Raw genomic sequence first — 17,665 nt, forward strand, 5'->3', positions numbered from 1 at the left:
TAAATGAGAGGACAGGTAAGGTGAAACTAGCAGGGACAGAAGGTAGAGCAGAGGAGGAGACCCAGAGAGTATAGAATGAAAGTCGACAGGGGGGGTGGAGGAGGGGAGGTGCAGGTAGGTAAACAGGGAGATGTTTGTAAGGGTCGCCGGAGGAAAAGGGTTAGAGGGCTCATCTTCCATCTTTCTGTCCCCTTTCATCCCTTACTTTACTCCTTTCCAGGAGCTAATGAGCTCCTGATGGCAGTGGAGACAGGAGCGATGCATCAATCCTCCATCCCTCTCTCTGTTTCCGTCTCTCCCCGTCCCTCTCTCCTCCCACCTGTCCTCCCCTTTTGCTCTCCCTCCTCCTGGCTCGTTGGCAGAGCCCCAGCCCCACTGGCTCCGACTCACCTCCTGCATTGTTTGTCAGCAGATTTCAGGAGACAGAGCGCAAGGCTTAGCAAGAAAATTATTTGGACCTCAGCCTCTTCGCTCCCTGTTTTTTCCCCCTTTTTTTATTCATTAATTCTTTCCCTCTCTCCTGTTTTTCGCTCTCTCGTTCCTGCTCCCATGATGCAGCGGCAGCAGCAGGAGCAGTGGCAGCATCAATAAATAGTGTGTTAATGTTCTGGTGGCTGGAGCCAGCAAGGTGATAAAGGAAATCTATTTGATTTCTGTGGCTCGTTTGTTTGGCCCGACACGTCTTCGGTTGTTGTGCACATGTGTGTACATATTGTGTACCATATATTACAGTATGAGTATGTCTTCGGCGAGATAGTTTTCATATATACTTCCTCCTGACATCAATTTATTCCCTCCACTTCTTCACTTGCCTGATACTTTGTTTCATCACTTGTAATTATCTCCTGAATTTTTCCTGATATCACTTAAAGGCACAGTATGTAAATTCCGCCACCAGGGGGCTCTCAATCAAAAAATTAACAAAAGATGACGTCGAGGGTTGGCGGGGAATCATGGGAGTGATTCTCTCTGCTACTTTTTCAGGTAACAAAAAGAGAAACTGTTAGAAATCAGAAGTGGTAGTTAGGGGACTGAGAGCTTCCTCTACTTAGTGCTTCCTTTGTCAATCCTGGCTTCCCTGGTGTTGTGCTGCGGTTCTTAAGCGGTGGCAGGCAGGTAGCTACGGTTGACTGTCCCTTACTGGCTATTGGGGGCCTGCCACCTATGGCGGCCATTTCTGATTTTTTTGTGTGGGAAAAAAATCTTAAACATCCTTAATTTTCCATTTAAGTTTTTAAAATGTTTTAATAGCACCATAAGTCTTCATTTAAATCACGCTACAGCTACCACAAACCGTTCATTCTTTCTTTCTGTTTGAATTCACATCCAGTTAGCCTTTCTCCCCTGATAGCAGTACCAAAAAAACAAACAATAACCTTCTTTATTGGACATAAAGAAGAAGCTTTCTTCCATCCAGCTGATCCCCACAGAGTGATCAGCGGGGAAGGAGGGGTGGAGGGGGCACAGGGGAGAGGGCTGATGGGAATGGTGATGGTGATATCAGCGAGTGACTCATGACTGCTCTTAAGTGGCTCTGAGCCTTCCAGTCAGAAGATGTTGGTGTGTATGTGGGTAAACTCTCTGAGCACAGATTCAAGTTGCTTGCTGAGAAGTGAAGCGCTGGAGGTGTGAGTCTTCGAGTATCTCATGATTCGATTTTGATTCGGGGGGGGTCACAATTCGATTCAAAATCATCTTTCATTTATTGTTGATTAAGCTTTCGGTGTGAAGGTCTTTGAGGTGAAACAGATGATGGATCTTGTGATTTTTTTATTTTTTTACCATTATTATTAACAACTTATTTTAACTCTGTGAATGTGGGATGACGCAGGTTATCATGACATCACACAAGGCTGGAAACAAGATGCACCATTAAATAAACCAAAAAAAAGCCCAACTTTAATATGTATTGCGTGTTTTGCTTACTATTTCACATTTTAGCAGTCTATTAAAAGTCGGACAAGCCATTCATGTTCATCTTTCGTGAATCTTTTTTTTAATATATCAATTTATTTAAGATTTGTTTTGCCTTTATTGGAGGGACAGGACCGTGGATAGAGTCAGACACTGGGGAGAAAGATGTGTGAAAGAAGCCACAGGTCAGATTTGGACCCGGGCTGCCCGCTTCGAGGACTACAGCCTCTGTACTCGAGTCAAGCAAACTAACCACTAGGCCACCGGCGCCAAATGAAAAACACAAAAATATCTTTAATGTGAAATTTAAAAAAACACAACCTGATTAAGTACATGTTGTACTTGCTTCCTGTTTCTCTATAAAGGTAACATGTACCCAGTTCAAGTGTTGCAGAGATAATTGACATTTTAGTGTCAGGTAAACCACTGATGGGGAATCATCGTGACACACTTCAAGTGACTCGTCTAAATAAGAGAACTGAATACAAAAACATGTCCCTAAACAGCAGAGCTCCATCCAGACACCAGATAAATGTTTTCTTCTTGAAACGACAGGATGTTGAAGAGTGGATTTCTGTTTATTTTATGCATAATACAGAGCACATACACACACGTGTTTATGTGAATGTGTGTTTCTACCTTTCATGCTGCAGTCTGAGTAGGTTTCTGTCTCTTCTTTCTTGCTCACCTGTTTGCGTGGCCCTGATGACGATGTTTGATGTGTGTGATGTGTCAAATGTATGTTTGCCTTGTGTGTGTGTGCATGTGGGCATGTGTTTGATGTAAAGGTAATTTCTTGATGTCCGACATCACACATTGGTGAACGCAAATTCCAAGAGCACCCACACATACACCCTGACATTTGAATTATTTCAGCTCATTCATAAAGGTTGCCCTATGTTCCCATCTCCCTCTGTCTCTCTCTCTCTTTCATCCATCTTTATTTCTTTCTCTCTCTCTCTCTCTCTCTCTCTCTTTTTGTGTCTCTCTATCCCTCTCTTTGTTCTCTTTCTCTCACTGCTTCTCACCCTCACTTTATAAATCTTTGTGATTCTTTTCTTTTGTGCTTTTTCTCTCTGTACCTTTCAAACCTGTCGATGTGCACCTCTTTGCCAACCTTCCCTCTAGTGACGCCATCTAGAATAACTGTGTGTGTGTGTGTGTGCTTGAAGTGTTGGGTAGGAGTCGGAAAGAAAAGAGAGTAAAAATAGGCTTGGACGTGTGTATGGCTCACTGTTGCGGTTTTCCCTGCATGCCTTCTTGCTGTGTTGCTGTCTTACTTTTACACAAAGCTTTGGCACTGCACAGAAAAGTGTTTCTCAACCCACACAGTCATGCACACATGCAAAGAAGAGCACCGACACACTCCAGTCAGGCCCATCTCATCCTGTATATCTTCTTTTTTTCCAAGAAGAAGAGGAAATATTCAGGAAGCTAGAAAGTAAAGTAATGGGCTAGCAGGCGAGAGAGCTAACTTTCTCTGCAACATTTAATTGCTGGACGATGTAGTTGGCAGCAGTGGAAAAAGAACATCTTTTAAAATATAGAAAACAAAGGTGGAAGGGTTACATTGAATGTGTGGAATTTATTATTTCTGTTAAGATTTGTGTGGATAGAGTTGGAAATCATGGAGAGAGAGAGAGAGTGGGGAATGACATGCGGGAGAGGGGCCACAGGTTGGATTTGAACCCGGGCCGTCCACTTTGAGGACTTACAGCCTCTGTACATGGGGTGCGTGAAAAAAAACACTTGGCCACAAGTGCCCTGAAATTAATGGGAAGAAAGCAAGACAGGGGAAAAAGAAAGAAGAAGAAGAAGAAAGAGAAGCGCTCTCTTTCCCTGGTTAGGAAGATGATAAGGATTGAAATACTTTTTAAATACTTTTTGTTCCCCAGGCAAGCAGGTCTTACCCTTTTACATCAACTCACTCATAGAACGCCCACCCACCCCCCCCCCCCCCCCCACACACACACACACACACACACACACACACACACACACACACAAAAACATGTGCGCACAAACAACAGAAGTAAACTCACAATACATGCACTGATCTACAAATTTTCTCCCTGGACACACACACACACACACACACACACACACACACACACACACACACGCACGCACACACAGATGCAGCCTTGCCTCAGAGAGATGGCTTGTTATGAAGCAATTTATATGCAAGGATTCTTTATCAAACTGACTGACCTCTGGCTCCTCAAGGAGCTCTGAGCACTGGCTAGTTTGTGTGTTTGTGTGTGTGCTGATTGGCAAACAGCTCTGCTTTTGCAGATTGTGCTCGCTGATGCTTGTGTAATTCTACTGTGTTCCTGTTCGTCTGCTTGAAATGTGGCAGCAGAAAACCTTCTTTTTCTGCAGGACTGATATTCCTTTTAAACACTTTACGTGCATCATAGATAAAAAAAAACAACAACCCATATGTGTATCTTCATCTCTATCCCTGTGTGTGTTTGTGTGGGTGTGTCCAGATGTTCCACCAGTCACTTAATGTCTTGACAGCCAGACTGCCTACTCATCCCGAGAGAGCTCTGTGTGTGTATAAGTGTGTGTTACCCGCTGGGTCAGTGCAGCTACACTCTCTTAATAATAGATCACCATCATGGCAGCAGTTGTAGTGAGCTGACCTTAAGTGCTGCAAAGTGCTGAAAAAAGACAAGAACCAAAACACTGTTTTTCCTGAAGTAAATGCACAGTCATCCACAGGGAGAGCGCAGACAGACAGGCAGACAAGCAGAGGGCTGACATACTTGCAGACAGACAAACAGATGGCAGGCAAATGGGCATCCGGGCAGAGAGGCAAAGAGTCAAGCAGTCAGACAGACAGAAAGACAGATGGCAAGCTTACAGGCAGACAGAAGGACGGACAGGGTGACAAATGGGAGGCGGCCAGTCGGATGGATTGGGAAGCTTGAAGAAAGACAACAGAAAGTCCAGCAAACATCCTGTTTTTTTGAGACAAGTTTGTCAACTTGAACAACTTTTGACAAGTTTGTATGATTAAACTGTCCTCTGTTTTACTAGTTTCCTGAACTGATTGATGAATTGGCCATGGCTGAATCTACTGCCAGTTAAAGTGTAAAAAACAATTAGCTTTTGTATAACTCAGTCAATAAACTGGCAACTTAATACATACAAATTTGTCAAACAAGTTCTCCAACTTTTCAGCTTCTAATATCTGAGTTTGGTGCATTTTTGTTGCATTTCTGACGTCTTTGTTCATCTTTTGTATGTTTTGTACTCAGGCATTATGTGGATCAAAGCCTGACTGGATTAATTAAATACGTATAAACCTGTAAAAAGGAGAATCACTGACAACTGTGCTACTGGGTCTCTCAGTGACTTTTTCAAAAAGGAGCAAGAATAGTACAAAGAAAGCATCACGAAACTGACATAACTTAACAAGAAGAAGAAGACAGCAGAAACAGAACAATCTTAGACGATAAAAGATCTCTGTCCCAGTCAAACTGTTTGATTGACAGGTCTGATCTGACTTAAGTGACACACTTTCAAAACATGTATTCCTGCCTGAGGTAGACCACATGCTGCTGTCAAGACGTTTTTTTTTTTTCATGACACTTAATTCATCATTATCATCTGGAGGAGTGGAATCTGACTGCTTCATCCTGACACAGATGAATTTACATCGGCTGCATTAATATAGCTTTGATAAGTGATAGTTGTTTCAAACTCTTCTGTATCTTGGGATCAAAACATGCTCATACATGTGGCCTGGACACTTGTCAACACAATGTTTGGATCCAATGATAGTCTTTTTTTGGAACAGTGCTAACAGCAGTGCTGATTGGATTATCAGTAGCTAATAGTGAGGGTTTGTTTACAATTTAGGTTTATTCTAAGTGGCTAGTTGTGATGAATTTGAGCCATTTTCAAGACTTTTATCTGCCATCCAGGGACACAAGTGGTTTTGTCAGAGGACTTATTTATGTTATATCCCATTTACGCCCCATCCAAACCGGTTCCTTTTCAAGAAGGATTCTTTCCTGCTTGTTTTACCACAACCTTGTTAAAGATATCTCCTTCCTTATTGGATCCAAAAAAGCACAAAAACAGATAATTATAATAATAATAATACATTGGTTTTATATAGCGCTTTTCTGATAACTCAAAGACGCTTTGACAAAAACAATAAAACAAAACAAAAAACGACAAGGACAGTACAGCGAAGAAGTAATGTAAGGGTGGGAGTGTGGGAGTTAGTGGTTGTGATGAAGAGGTGAGTTTTGAGGGATTTCTTGAAGGAGGTGAGTGCGGGGGAGTCTCTGATGTTTTTTGGGAGAGAGTTCCAGAGGGTGGGAGCAGCAATGGAGAAAGCCCTGTCACCCCCAGGACCGATGGGGGGGGGGGGCAGGAGGTTTGCATCTGCAGACCTGAGAGTGCGGGTGGGAGTGTGCCGGTGGAGGAGCTCAGACAGGTAGGGGGGAGCCAGGTTGTGAAGGGCTTTAAAGGATGAGGACTTTAAAGTTGATACGCTGGGGGATGGGGAGCCAGTGGAGGTCATGAAGAACAGGGGTGATGGGGTCTCTGGTGCGGGAGTGTGTGAGGAGACGAGCAGCGGAGTTCTGGATGTATTGGAGTTTCTTGAGTGAATTTGATGGTGATCTGTAGAGGAGACTGTTGCAGTAGTCTAATCTGGAGGTGATGAATGCGTGGGTGAGGGTCTCGGCAGCTGAAAATGAGAGGGATGGGCGGAGGATATGTGACTTGATGGCGAAAATATTCCTGTTGACACTTTATCAATCAATGACTAGAAGTTCCAGGGGATGCGTGATTGTACATACTGTATAAACACAAACAATAGTAGCTCCATTTTTCATTTTTGAGTTGGAAGTAGACAGGGCAGTGCTCACCAAACAAGAGGCAACAGGAAGATTGCCATTAGCGTTGTTGTTTTTGATGCATGCTCATTACACACAGCAACAATCGGCATGCACAGACTGAGATGATGAGATCAATGTGCTAAATAATTCGTTTTGCTTTTCAAAAAACTGTTTTGAAGTGTCCCAACTTCTATGCCGCTAACCTGTGGAAAAACTGCCAAAACGAAAAGACTTCAAAACAAACATCCATTTATATACAGGACAATACTGTGCACATGTAAAAGGTGATTTTGAGTACACTGTGAGATTTTCAGGTGCATTACTTGTATTGTTCTCACCTCACGCCCAAATGAGAAAAAAAAAAAAAAAAAAAAAAAAGGAGAAGAAAAGCTCCAGAGTGTGAATGAGCTGCTAAACATGCTGTGAGTGTGAGCACACCCTGAAACAGGCATCAAGTCTACATTTCTACTCCTTGAAAAGTACTCTCACCTGACTCTCCTCCAACATCCAAACTGGGTTTCTGTGCTCAGGCTCACCCTCTTTTTTTACTGACATAAGTTTGTGTTTAAGATCCTGTGTTCTGGTTAAATAGCTGACACAAGCGTTTTCCCTCCCACCTGCAGTTTCAGAGTCTACATACGTTTGTTTTCTCAGGCCCGGTCTGTTTCACATTTCAGAGAGTGGTCCCCTTTAAGCGCTTAGTCAGACTCTGTGCTCCCGGCAGTGTCATAGTCAGCCAATTAATTAGCTCCCCAGGCGACTTGACTTTCCCAGCATGCTTTGTCAACCTTCTCGCTGTTTGTCTTATTGAAAGTGTTTTGGGCTGACACTAAGCTATGCACAGAAAATGAGAGCGAGTTGAAGGGGGCTGTATGAAACCAAACCTGTGAGTCAGGTTTACATTTTAGGTTACTGTTATTTGTGTTTTATGATGTTTTTTTTCAACTTTTCCTCAGTTTTGTTGTTATAAAGTCAACTGCTTCATGGATTTTGATTATATCATCATCATTATTCATCCATCACTTATACATTCAAGCAGCAGATTCAGAGTTATAATAGGCTAAGACGCGTCATATGGAATGAGTTTAAAGTCCTGCAATTGGTCTGTGAGTTTCCTGGTCTTCTAGAGCGAGCTGGTGCTTAAGTGATCCAGAATGATGCCTCTTCTCCAGCCCGTCTGTCCTGTATACAACCATGCAAATGTTTGCTGTATGTCATAAAGCTACAGCACCAACATTATTGTAAATTTGTGCAGGATTTTCTTGCAACACGAGTGCCAGCTTTGTACATCTTATCAAATTGATGGGCAGCCTTCAGAATTTTCTGACATTGTTCTAAAGACTCCCTCAAAGCAGGACAACATTTGGTTTAGGTGACCTACATCTTCAATACTCTGCCTTTAGTAGCTTTCCTTTCTTAGTAAAAATAGTGCAATTCAATGTATTCAGAAGACAAATTATAAATTCAACTGTCATAAAAAGGAAGAATCATTATTTATGAATGACGACTATACTATACAGTCAGTATGGTTCCTGCTGCTGTTGTTATCACGTTGAAGTCCAAACACAGGCCACACAGGAACATTGCACATGGTGTCACACTTTAGCACTTACAATCTGCAGCAGCAACGGAATACTGCTACCAGCCAATATCGGGCTTTGAGTAAGAGCAGCATTTGTTTTGTTTCTCCAGAAGGAGCTCTTCCATTTATTTTTAGTTATTAGTGAATATGGTTTTGTGAAATGTAATGCTCAGCAAAGCTTTACCGAGCTCCGTACACAAATCAATAAGACCTGTGTGGTTTTTCAGAATAAGAGTCTAATCGGCTGAAGTATTTAGACCTGACTAGATTACACTAAACTAACTAACGTGGTTAAATCTGGAGTAAACAGGCTTGTTTCATTACACTTGACTTAATATTATTCCGGGCTGATGTTTACTTGTAACCGTTGTGCGGATGATTACTTTTGAATCAATTACACCACATTCTAATGGGTCGTTTATTAGCCATGCAGCTTGACTTTTCCTCTGTTTTGTTTGTACATGTGAGTCCATTGTGTTTGTGTGTTCACCGTGCACGCTCTTCATTAGCCCCCTGGCTGATGTGAGCTCTGCATGAAAAGGAGGCCATACTCCGTCACATAGCTCTTTAATGTAATGCAGCTTTGCCACAGGGCAGCAGAGTGCATGCCAACAGTTGAAGTGCCTATGTGTGTGTGTAATGTATATTAATGTGTATTTGTATGTTCGCTAATGTACAAATTGTGCATGCTTGCTTCTCTCATGTTAATACCTTGCCCCCGTAATGACATTAGGCAGGACATTGTGCCCCCGTGGTGGCGTCTGTCTGAATGCATGTTCACACAACTCAACACATGACTTTGGACAGATTGTAAACTTGCAGTGCAGGTCTCCTTTGTTAAATCTGCATATTAACCAGGATTTTTTTTTTATTCACACCATTACCTTATTATTTAAATTAATGAGCTCATTAACAAGGCTAGCTCTGCTTAATACAGCACGGTGATTAGAGCAGCATGTAGGCAGCTTAAAGGTTAAGGTGGTTCATGTTCTCAGTGTTCATCCTTCATTTGTCTGCTAGAGTTTTCAATAGGTGGTTATTTATATATATTGTAAATGTGTTTATTGGAAATGTTATTTTGTTGATGTGGATATGATAAGAGTGTCTGTGTGTGTGTGTGTGTGTGTGTGTGTGTGTGTGCGTGTGTGTGCTTCATGCTGTCTTTCTCAGACTGTCTTTCTTGCCATTACATCGACTCACCGTGTGGAGTTCTTTCCACTCTATCATTCATATTTCTGTCTACCTGCATCTTTTGGGATATCTTTCTTTTTTTTTTTTTCCTTTGATGCATGATCCTTGTCTTCACAACCTGACATCATTCTCTATATCTCGTCCCTCCTCTCTGCTCTCTCTCCAAACTTCAGCTCTCTACTCATGTAGCCAGGAGACATATTTTTTTATGTAGTCAGAAAAGTTCAGCCAAACCAAAAACCACATTATTTCATAATATGGTTGCATTTCTTTCTACTTGATAGTGTTCTGTAACCTGTTCAACACGGGTTCATTGAGTTTGACAGCTGGTTGCCTCCGGCTATTGTTGTTCCTCAGCTCTCTGACACAGAGAAGGTTTCCACAGTGCTGGGACAATGTGTTGCAACAAACACCAAGGAAGTAGAAAACTAACAACAAGCTGGACTGTTATACATTCAAAGTTTACACCTATTGTGTCTTTACGGATGCAGTAAACACTTTTTTTCTAAATTCTAATCCGTCCACATTGTATTTGAAGCAGACATAGCATTGCCATTGCATAGCTGGATTTAATTTAATGAATTAGGCTACTTTTGGCCAGATTAGGTAGTAATAGCCTTAAATACAAATAAACCCAATACAATACAAATAAATGGTTTTGGCTAGAAACAACATCAAGAGTTAAATTTTAAACATGATAAACGATGTGACGTTATGCATTTGAATTGTAGCTTTACAGATAATAGCACACCATTCAATTCCAGTAGCATCTGATATAACTGTTTGGCTAGACAGTAGTCAGACTCTCTCTCTCTCTCTCTCTCTCTCTCTCCTCTTGCTTTAGTGTTCAAGGCGTAAGTCAGTGCAGTCAGGGAGTCTGGTTCACTCGCCTGATTGAGATGAAGTTGTACATTTGAGACTCTTTTCCTTATTCCCCCCCCCCCCCCCCTCCCCGACCCACTCAATCTCTCCAGAGAAAACAAGTAATATCTCAATCTGAGCTTTGGGCTCTGGTTCACTGGACTGATTGAGACAGGGTTGTCTGTACTGCAGACTGCATGGAAAAAAAGGGACACAGAGAGAGGTAGAATAGACAAGGGAACTAAAGATGAAAGAGAGAGTGGGAGGAAGAAGAAGGAAATAAGGTCTCCACCTGTAGAAGAATTAGTGAGACAAAGGGATGGATAGAAATGAACTTGGAGCAGTTTGTGAGATGTTAGTTTGCCTCCAGAAGGGGATGGTTCCAAAAGGGAGGAAGGGCAGCTCTAAAAACATACAGTGACATTTCCAGTTACTGCCAGTTCTTTTACTTTTCAGGCCAGCAGTTCGTCCCTTACATTCACATTGATGAATAATGAAGCGCAACCAGAACAAGAGGTTAAAAAGACAGCCCTGTAGGCTTAGAATCAGTGGTGTAACCCCCTTAGCAGCTTCATGGGAAACACACCCTGGAAATACTTAGTCAGCAATAAATCAGTCAGTCAATCAGTTTGAAACGATAAAGCCCCAATGATTACAAAAAGTAATCTCAATCAACGTTACAAAAAGAGCAGCTTTAGACTAGTCTCTTAATACACTATTGGAGAGACACAACATGAAGCCACCATGAGTAAGCACTTGGCAACAGAGGCAAGACAAATCATCTTTTCACAGACAGAAACCTCGAGTAGAACCAGACTCATTGGTAGGATGCCACAATGAAAAGATGGGCTGAAAAAGTGTGATGAAAGATGAACAAGTTTCACACAGACAGGGAAATGCATGCATGGCAGTGAAAATATCAGCAAATATAAAAAGAAAGATAGTTCAAATTCTATTATAGATTTCATATGGAGCCAGTGCAGATCAGTTTTCCAGTAAATCGATGAGCTCGTTTCCTGGTGCTTAGCATAAATCATCCAAAAGTTATTTTCAATTACAAACAGTAACTGTTTATTGTTTCTAAATTGCACACTAAAATAAGACATCTGAGTCATTGTTTTGTTGTGAATCTGGCCGTTAGACTAAACAACCTTCAGCTGCAAACTTTTGTTTGACTGGCTGATGATGGTTTCCAGTTCTGGTCAATACAGCCAGAAAAGTGGCGGTGGCAGTTTTCCCCTCTGAGAGGCCATACAGTATAATCAAGTGCTTAAATCATATTTTTGTCATAACAGCCTTAACTGAAAACAGCAAACTTGTAAAAACTGGGACAGATGTTGAACAAAAGTCTAAATCATTATTTTCCTACTGCTGTTAAGAAATTAACATTTTTATGGTGAATCACTGAAGGCTGTACTCACACAACTGGGAATAAAGTTCTCCATATCTGATTTAGCCAAGCATCGCCGAGTTAGCATATTCAGCACACCAGGTGTTAACAACTGGCCACACCTCACTGACATGTCAGTTTGAAGTTTGAAGTCAAGTTTATTCCAAACCAAAGCATCAACGACCTTTTGAAGTGAAAACGTCTCGTAGAAATAACTGGCATAAAAAAAAATGGCTGCTGTGAATAAAAAATAGATAGTATTGTTTCAAATTGCAGCAGATGACTTGAGGCCTTGCTGAACACAAAAGAGACCGTGAATGTTGCACTTACCTGTCATTTCTTCTACCTTTTTAGTGTTAACTTGTTTATAACAAATACACAAATAGTGTTTGAAGTTAAGATTCAAGAGATTTCATACACTTTTGATGTGTGTATTTGTGAGATGTCTGCATGTGTGTGTTTTCTCGTATGCTGATTCAATTAGTGTCTTTTTGAAATTCAGCCATCATGAATGTTATTGTTTACACCTGTGTTTTTCCTGCTTTGACGTTTCTTTACCTTTGCTTTATCCCTGTAAACTTTGTTTTTTTTTCCGAGGCATCTCTTATGTCATCTCATTGCGCATTTGCACACACCTGGGATTAGATTAGTTTTTTTTGTGTTTGTGTGCTGTGGGCATCATTAAAAGTTCACCGACATAAACCTTGCACAGCTGCTACGAGAGCTTTACTTTGATTGAAGTGGCAATATGCAGTTCATACGTTCATATTGTTAACAGATGTGCGTTTACCCAGACTGTGTGATGTACATTGAGTAACCAGCTGACTCTTCACCTGTAAGCATGCAGACCTACCAAAAATATAGTAGACGGTCCTGTAGGAGCAGATTATCAACATAACATGTGGTGTTTGTGTAAAGGATCTCACAGGGGGATTGACGTTTATCTATATAAGGTAGGAACCTCTGTTACCGGTCAGGTGTTCCACCCAGAAGTGAAAACAGAGTTTTGACCGCCAAGCAGTTGCATGCAAGAGTTACAAGCGGGTGTTTGGTGTGGAACAGTGGAAATCATGTGCAGCCAATGGACGTACAATAAATGATTGGCACGTGCAACAATGCTATTTGAATTGAACTTTCATTCATCCAACAAGGTAACCTTACACGCCAATTAGTAAATCCAGTGACTTAAAGCCTCTAGTTTTGTTTTATCGACCAATCATGTTTGAGCAGGCATTGTTTGTATGTAGGAAACCAATGCGTGTGGAGAGCAAAAGAGGTGGAATGCATCTATAAACCTATTGGGTATCATCGAACAATGATTAAACACGCCATGTGTATGACCCTAGAGGCTAAATCATCAGACGATAGCCAGTGGTTTGTGAGATTGGTCAATGAACAGAAACATAATCTACAGCTATTTTGTCATCTATAATGATTGGGAAAAGTTTCCTTAGAAAATCTCTCAAACTCTTATCAGGTGGAAGTGTTGGGAGTTTCTGAAAGCGCTGCTCCTACAGCCCAAATTCCACCAGATGCTTGTTCAGTCCGTCCCCGCTCAATTAAGACAGCAGAGCTGATAGGTGTGTGTGCTTCTACTGGCTCGGCTGCGCTGCATCTCAGCGGACACGCAATGCTCAGGTATCTGGCGGAAGTTCTGGGTGATTGACTTCACGTAGCTAGATTATGGATGAGGGTGGAGGAGAGACAAGTGTAACCGTTGGGACTATAGCATAGCTGGATTGTCTGATTTACAAACGAAATGATTTGTTCTTGTGGCATTTTCAAACATTTGAAAGCCTCCTAGCTCATGATAAATGCAGTTTATAAACCTGATCTAAACATTTCAAGTGGTGTAGGAATATCTTATATCTAATGCGATAACGCAAGATCAGAACATTGATGCATTGAGCCCTGCTTAAACTGATCATGAAAAATCCTCCACAGCTCTTGTCCCAGGTATGTGTGGGACTTACCTTATAATGTAGGAGACACCTGAATAAATATCTCTGGCACAAACTAGCCTTTCTATGCTCATTAAGTCAACTGGTTTCTCAAAAGGTCTTATGTATTTGTCCTTGGTGTTTGGTTAAGCCCATGTGATGTTGGCCATAAAATACCCAGTTGTTGTAAATACTTCAAACATCTCATAAAGCGACTCATTTCAACATGTAACTGTATTTTTATGTCACTTTTTCTTTTTCTTAGCTGACAGTTAAGACAGCTTCACATTTTCCGTTGGGTGGTCAGCGAAGAAATGACTAGTATGCTTTTTAAAAAAAACAAAACAAAATGTTTTTATTACCGAGTGTGGTTTAAGTGGGTCGCTGGTGAGTTTAATAGGCGAGGGGAAACCCTGAGCTACAGCAAAGCGTGCAGACTCTCCGTCAGACTGACGTCGCTGGAGGAAGTCAATGATGTACTTAACAACTCTCCTCGAGGGCAGGGAGACGAGGGAGAGCTAGACGTATGGGACGAGGTGGAGAGATGGTGAGAGAGAGAGAGAGAGAGAGAGAGAGGGGGGGGCTGTGTAAGTCAATAATGTACTTAACCTCACTCCGCAGACTCCCTGTGTCCCTGTTATTGTAAGGAAAGGGAAGATGAAGACGAGGAGGAAGAGGTGAAGAGGTGAAGAGGGGGAAAGGGAAGGTGGCAGGTCCCGGGAATGATAATACTCAAAGGCTCTGAAAAAGCGTAGTGTTTTTCTGTCAGCATAAATGTCAGAGTAGTTAAGTGTGTGTAGGGCAGGCAGGGAGGCCGGGGTGCAGGAAGAGCCCCGTATAAGAGGGAATAGCCCAGTTTTACAGCCACATAAATCTCCCCCATCCCCACAGTGAAGCTTGTAACCCTCCTCCTCCTCGTTTAGCTTTCCTGCCTTGGTGTAGCAGAACACTAAAACCTCCTTTTGACTTCTTGACTCTATCTTTTTTCGCTTCATTTTTCTCTCTTTCACACACTCTTGACCCATGCCCTCCTTTTTTCCCTCCAAGTGCACACTATATTTTCTTCTGCTCTAGCCCTCCAGCGACCAGGACAAGAGCTTCAATATTTCTTTCTACAGGCAGTTTCTTTTCCTCCTTTGGTCTGAAATTTTCATCTTTACTTTTCATGATAATCCTAACCAGGATTTAGTTGGAATGTAGCATCATACTGACAAGCAGACCACCAGGTAGGATTACATTTTCTGTCTATGTATTAAGCTCATTCCTTTTCTTAAAAGGTCGGGGAATCTTCCTTAGTGGTCCACATGGGATTTGACTTCTAACATTGCCACATTTAAGCACTTAATTGTATTCACATATGCACCTCATTCCTAAAAAATATCCAGATCATTGACGGCATAAAAGAATGGAAGACGTGAGCTTGGACATATTGTGCTGGTTACAACCTGGAATCTTAACAGGCTTTAACCTGTCAGCCCCAAAGTTCAAGGTTAATGTAGTGTTTTATAGTGCTTTATAGGTAAAATGGCCACCTTAACAACACACGCCCTATGCCCTAACTACCATGAAGAGAAAAAAATTGATTCAAATCCTCCTGCCTCTATGTGAGATCCAGCAGCAGATGATGTTGGATGCTCTGTTCAGATCAGACTCCTGTGCTTCAGGCCGCATGTGATCCACGTAAATGCGACTTTTCTCCGTTTCATCTCACCTCTCGGTTACTGGATGTAACTCCAGTTCTATGAGTACGTGTGTAGCCCTCTAACGTGCTTTGTAATTGATTTGGTAACAAATACTGTTATTTAAAATGATCTTAGAAATATCTAAACGCTTGTATTATTATTTTATTATTATTCATTTTTTTTAATTCATTTTGTGTACATGTTACTTGTTTATGTAGTGTACACTTAGTTGTTGTTTTTTGTCTTTATTTTGTGTTGAATTTTACATCGACATTGTGTTTATTGGATTGGACAGCTGAAGAGAGACAGGACATGTTGGGAGAAGAAAGTGGGGGATGACATAGGCCAAGGGTGGATTCAAACCCACGGCCGCTGTGACAAGGACTCTAGCCTTTGTACATACATGAAGTGCAATATTTCAACATTTGAGAATTTCAAACTATACATTTGTTGTCTGTCTAGGAAAATTGGTGTTATTTGGGCTTTTCTTAACAGGGAACATCAACGTTGAAATCTGGTAACAAATAAGCTCTGAAGAAATAGAAGAAAAATGTTTCCAGCCATTCAGATGCTGTGACTGCACCAGTTTGAGACAAACCACACACACACACACTGTGTGACTTAAATCATTTGTCCTGTTGGGATTTGGATACATTTGTAGAAATTCTGATGAGCATATTTTCCTTTTTTACATTGGTGTTCTTCTCTTGGGATTAACAAAATGATTAAAAAGTCTTCAACTCCAAAATTCATTGTGTGCAAGCTGAGAGAAAATCACTACTACTGTAGAGAGTAGTTTGCAATCTCAAAATTAGAAGGGTAAGTGACAAAAGAAGAAAATAAATATATTTGAAAAGGGGTATTATAACAGATGTTGTATCCTTGTCAGAGAAAAGCTGGTGTTTTTTATTGCCATGTGTTGATTAGGTTTCTCTTTTTTGATAGAAGAAGTACCTGGAGTATTAAAACAGATGCATGAAAAGGGACTTGTACAATGGCCCCCCAGAGAATACAGCACTAGTGCTGGATAAGTTGGCCGTCATGGGCATGTACAAGGACTCCCACTGTAAGTGAAGAAACGGAACAACTGAATGATTGTGAAGTTCTCAGCGTGTCTGAAGCTCTAATGTGTAATTGTAATGGAGTGGGTTTGTTCTGGCCGTCTGCCCGCTTGAGGCTCTGATGGATTGATGCCATCAGCACATTATTTCATTAACACTAGTGTTTTCATGGTGAACATCTTCTCACTCGCCATTTCTCTCTCTCTCTCTCTCCTTCCCTGCCCCCCCCCACACTCCCTGTTTGACAGATGGAGAGCGAAAAGAAGAGGAGAAAATACTCCACGAGCAGCAATGACTCTGACACCACCGACAGTAAGTTAGAGAGAGGAGAGAGGAAGATTCATGGGACTGTGTGTGTGTGTGTGTGTGTGTGTGTGTGTGTGTGTGTGTGTGTGTCTGTGTGGAAGCAAGAAACCTGGAAGTGTCAGAAATGTGAGCTCCTGTGCTGCTGTTGTACGCGGAGCTGCCTGGTTTTAGTCCCACAGGGTATTACTTTTATTCTCTCCCCATATAGACTTTCTCCCTGTCTCACTGTCATCTCTCCTCTGCTTAAAACCTCCCTTTTTTAAATGTAGCAACAATACAGATTAGAATAGAGTCAACTTACCATTAGATATTACAGTATGAGGGCTGCTGTTCAGAGATTTCTTTTAAATGAATTGCTTATAACTAAAAACTAAAACCAAAATAGAAAACAGACACATGAATCCATGTTGGCATCAGATCACAAACAGAAAAGAGGCAGCAGGTCTGGGTTCATTAAACTTAAAAAAAAAAAAAAGTGTCTGAAATAATTTGCAGTTGCACTTTTTTTTTCTTTTCATAGATCATCATTGTGTTTGCTGATTTAACCTCAGTTTTCTGGTGATGGATCTGCTTCTCACAGGACTCCTGTGAACTCATGTATCATCTAATTATGTTTTATAACTAGGCTTTCAGGGGGAGTTGCACTGTATTAACATAGAGGTGTCTGAAGATCACACTATGCATATAATATTCTGGGCTTTATAACAAAATATGCTACAGATGACCTGTGCCCAGCTGTGCTCTCCATCAGGCGCAGAGTGAGTCTGGACAGCGGTCCAGGGTGCAGTCCAGCAGCAGACTGCAGAATGAGTTGCTGCCTTACTAAATTATATGTGCCCAATACACACAGAACGTGACTGCCAATTCAATAAAACT

The 17,665-nt window shown here is 41.5% G+C and overlaps 1 protein-coding gene across 1 annotated transcript in view; it reads left to right on the top strand.

The window, feature by feature from the left end:
• Window positions 1–17,665, top strand: part of jade2 (jade family PHD finger 2) — a 166,506-nt gene that overhangs the window by 6,440 nt on the left and 142,401 nt on the right. The window contains exon 2 of the mRNA XM_061055388.1: window positions 16,732–16,795. Within this exon, the coding sequence (XP_060911371.1) occupies window positions 16,732–16,795 (64 nt within the window). The remainder of the gene's footprint in view (window positions 1–16,731; window positions 16,796–17,665) is intronic.

This window comes from Labrus mixtus, chromosome 14 (assembly GCF_963584025.1).
Source record: "Labrus mixtus chromosome 14, fLabMix1.1, whole genome shotgun sequence".
In the NCBI taxonomy this organism is placed as follows: Eukaryota; Metazoa; Chordata; class Actinopteri; order Labriformes; family Labridae; genus Labrus; species Labrus mixtus.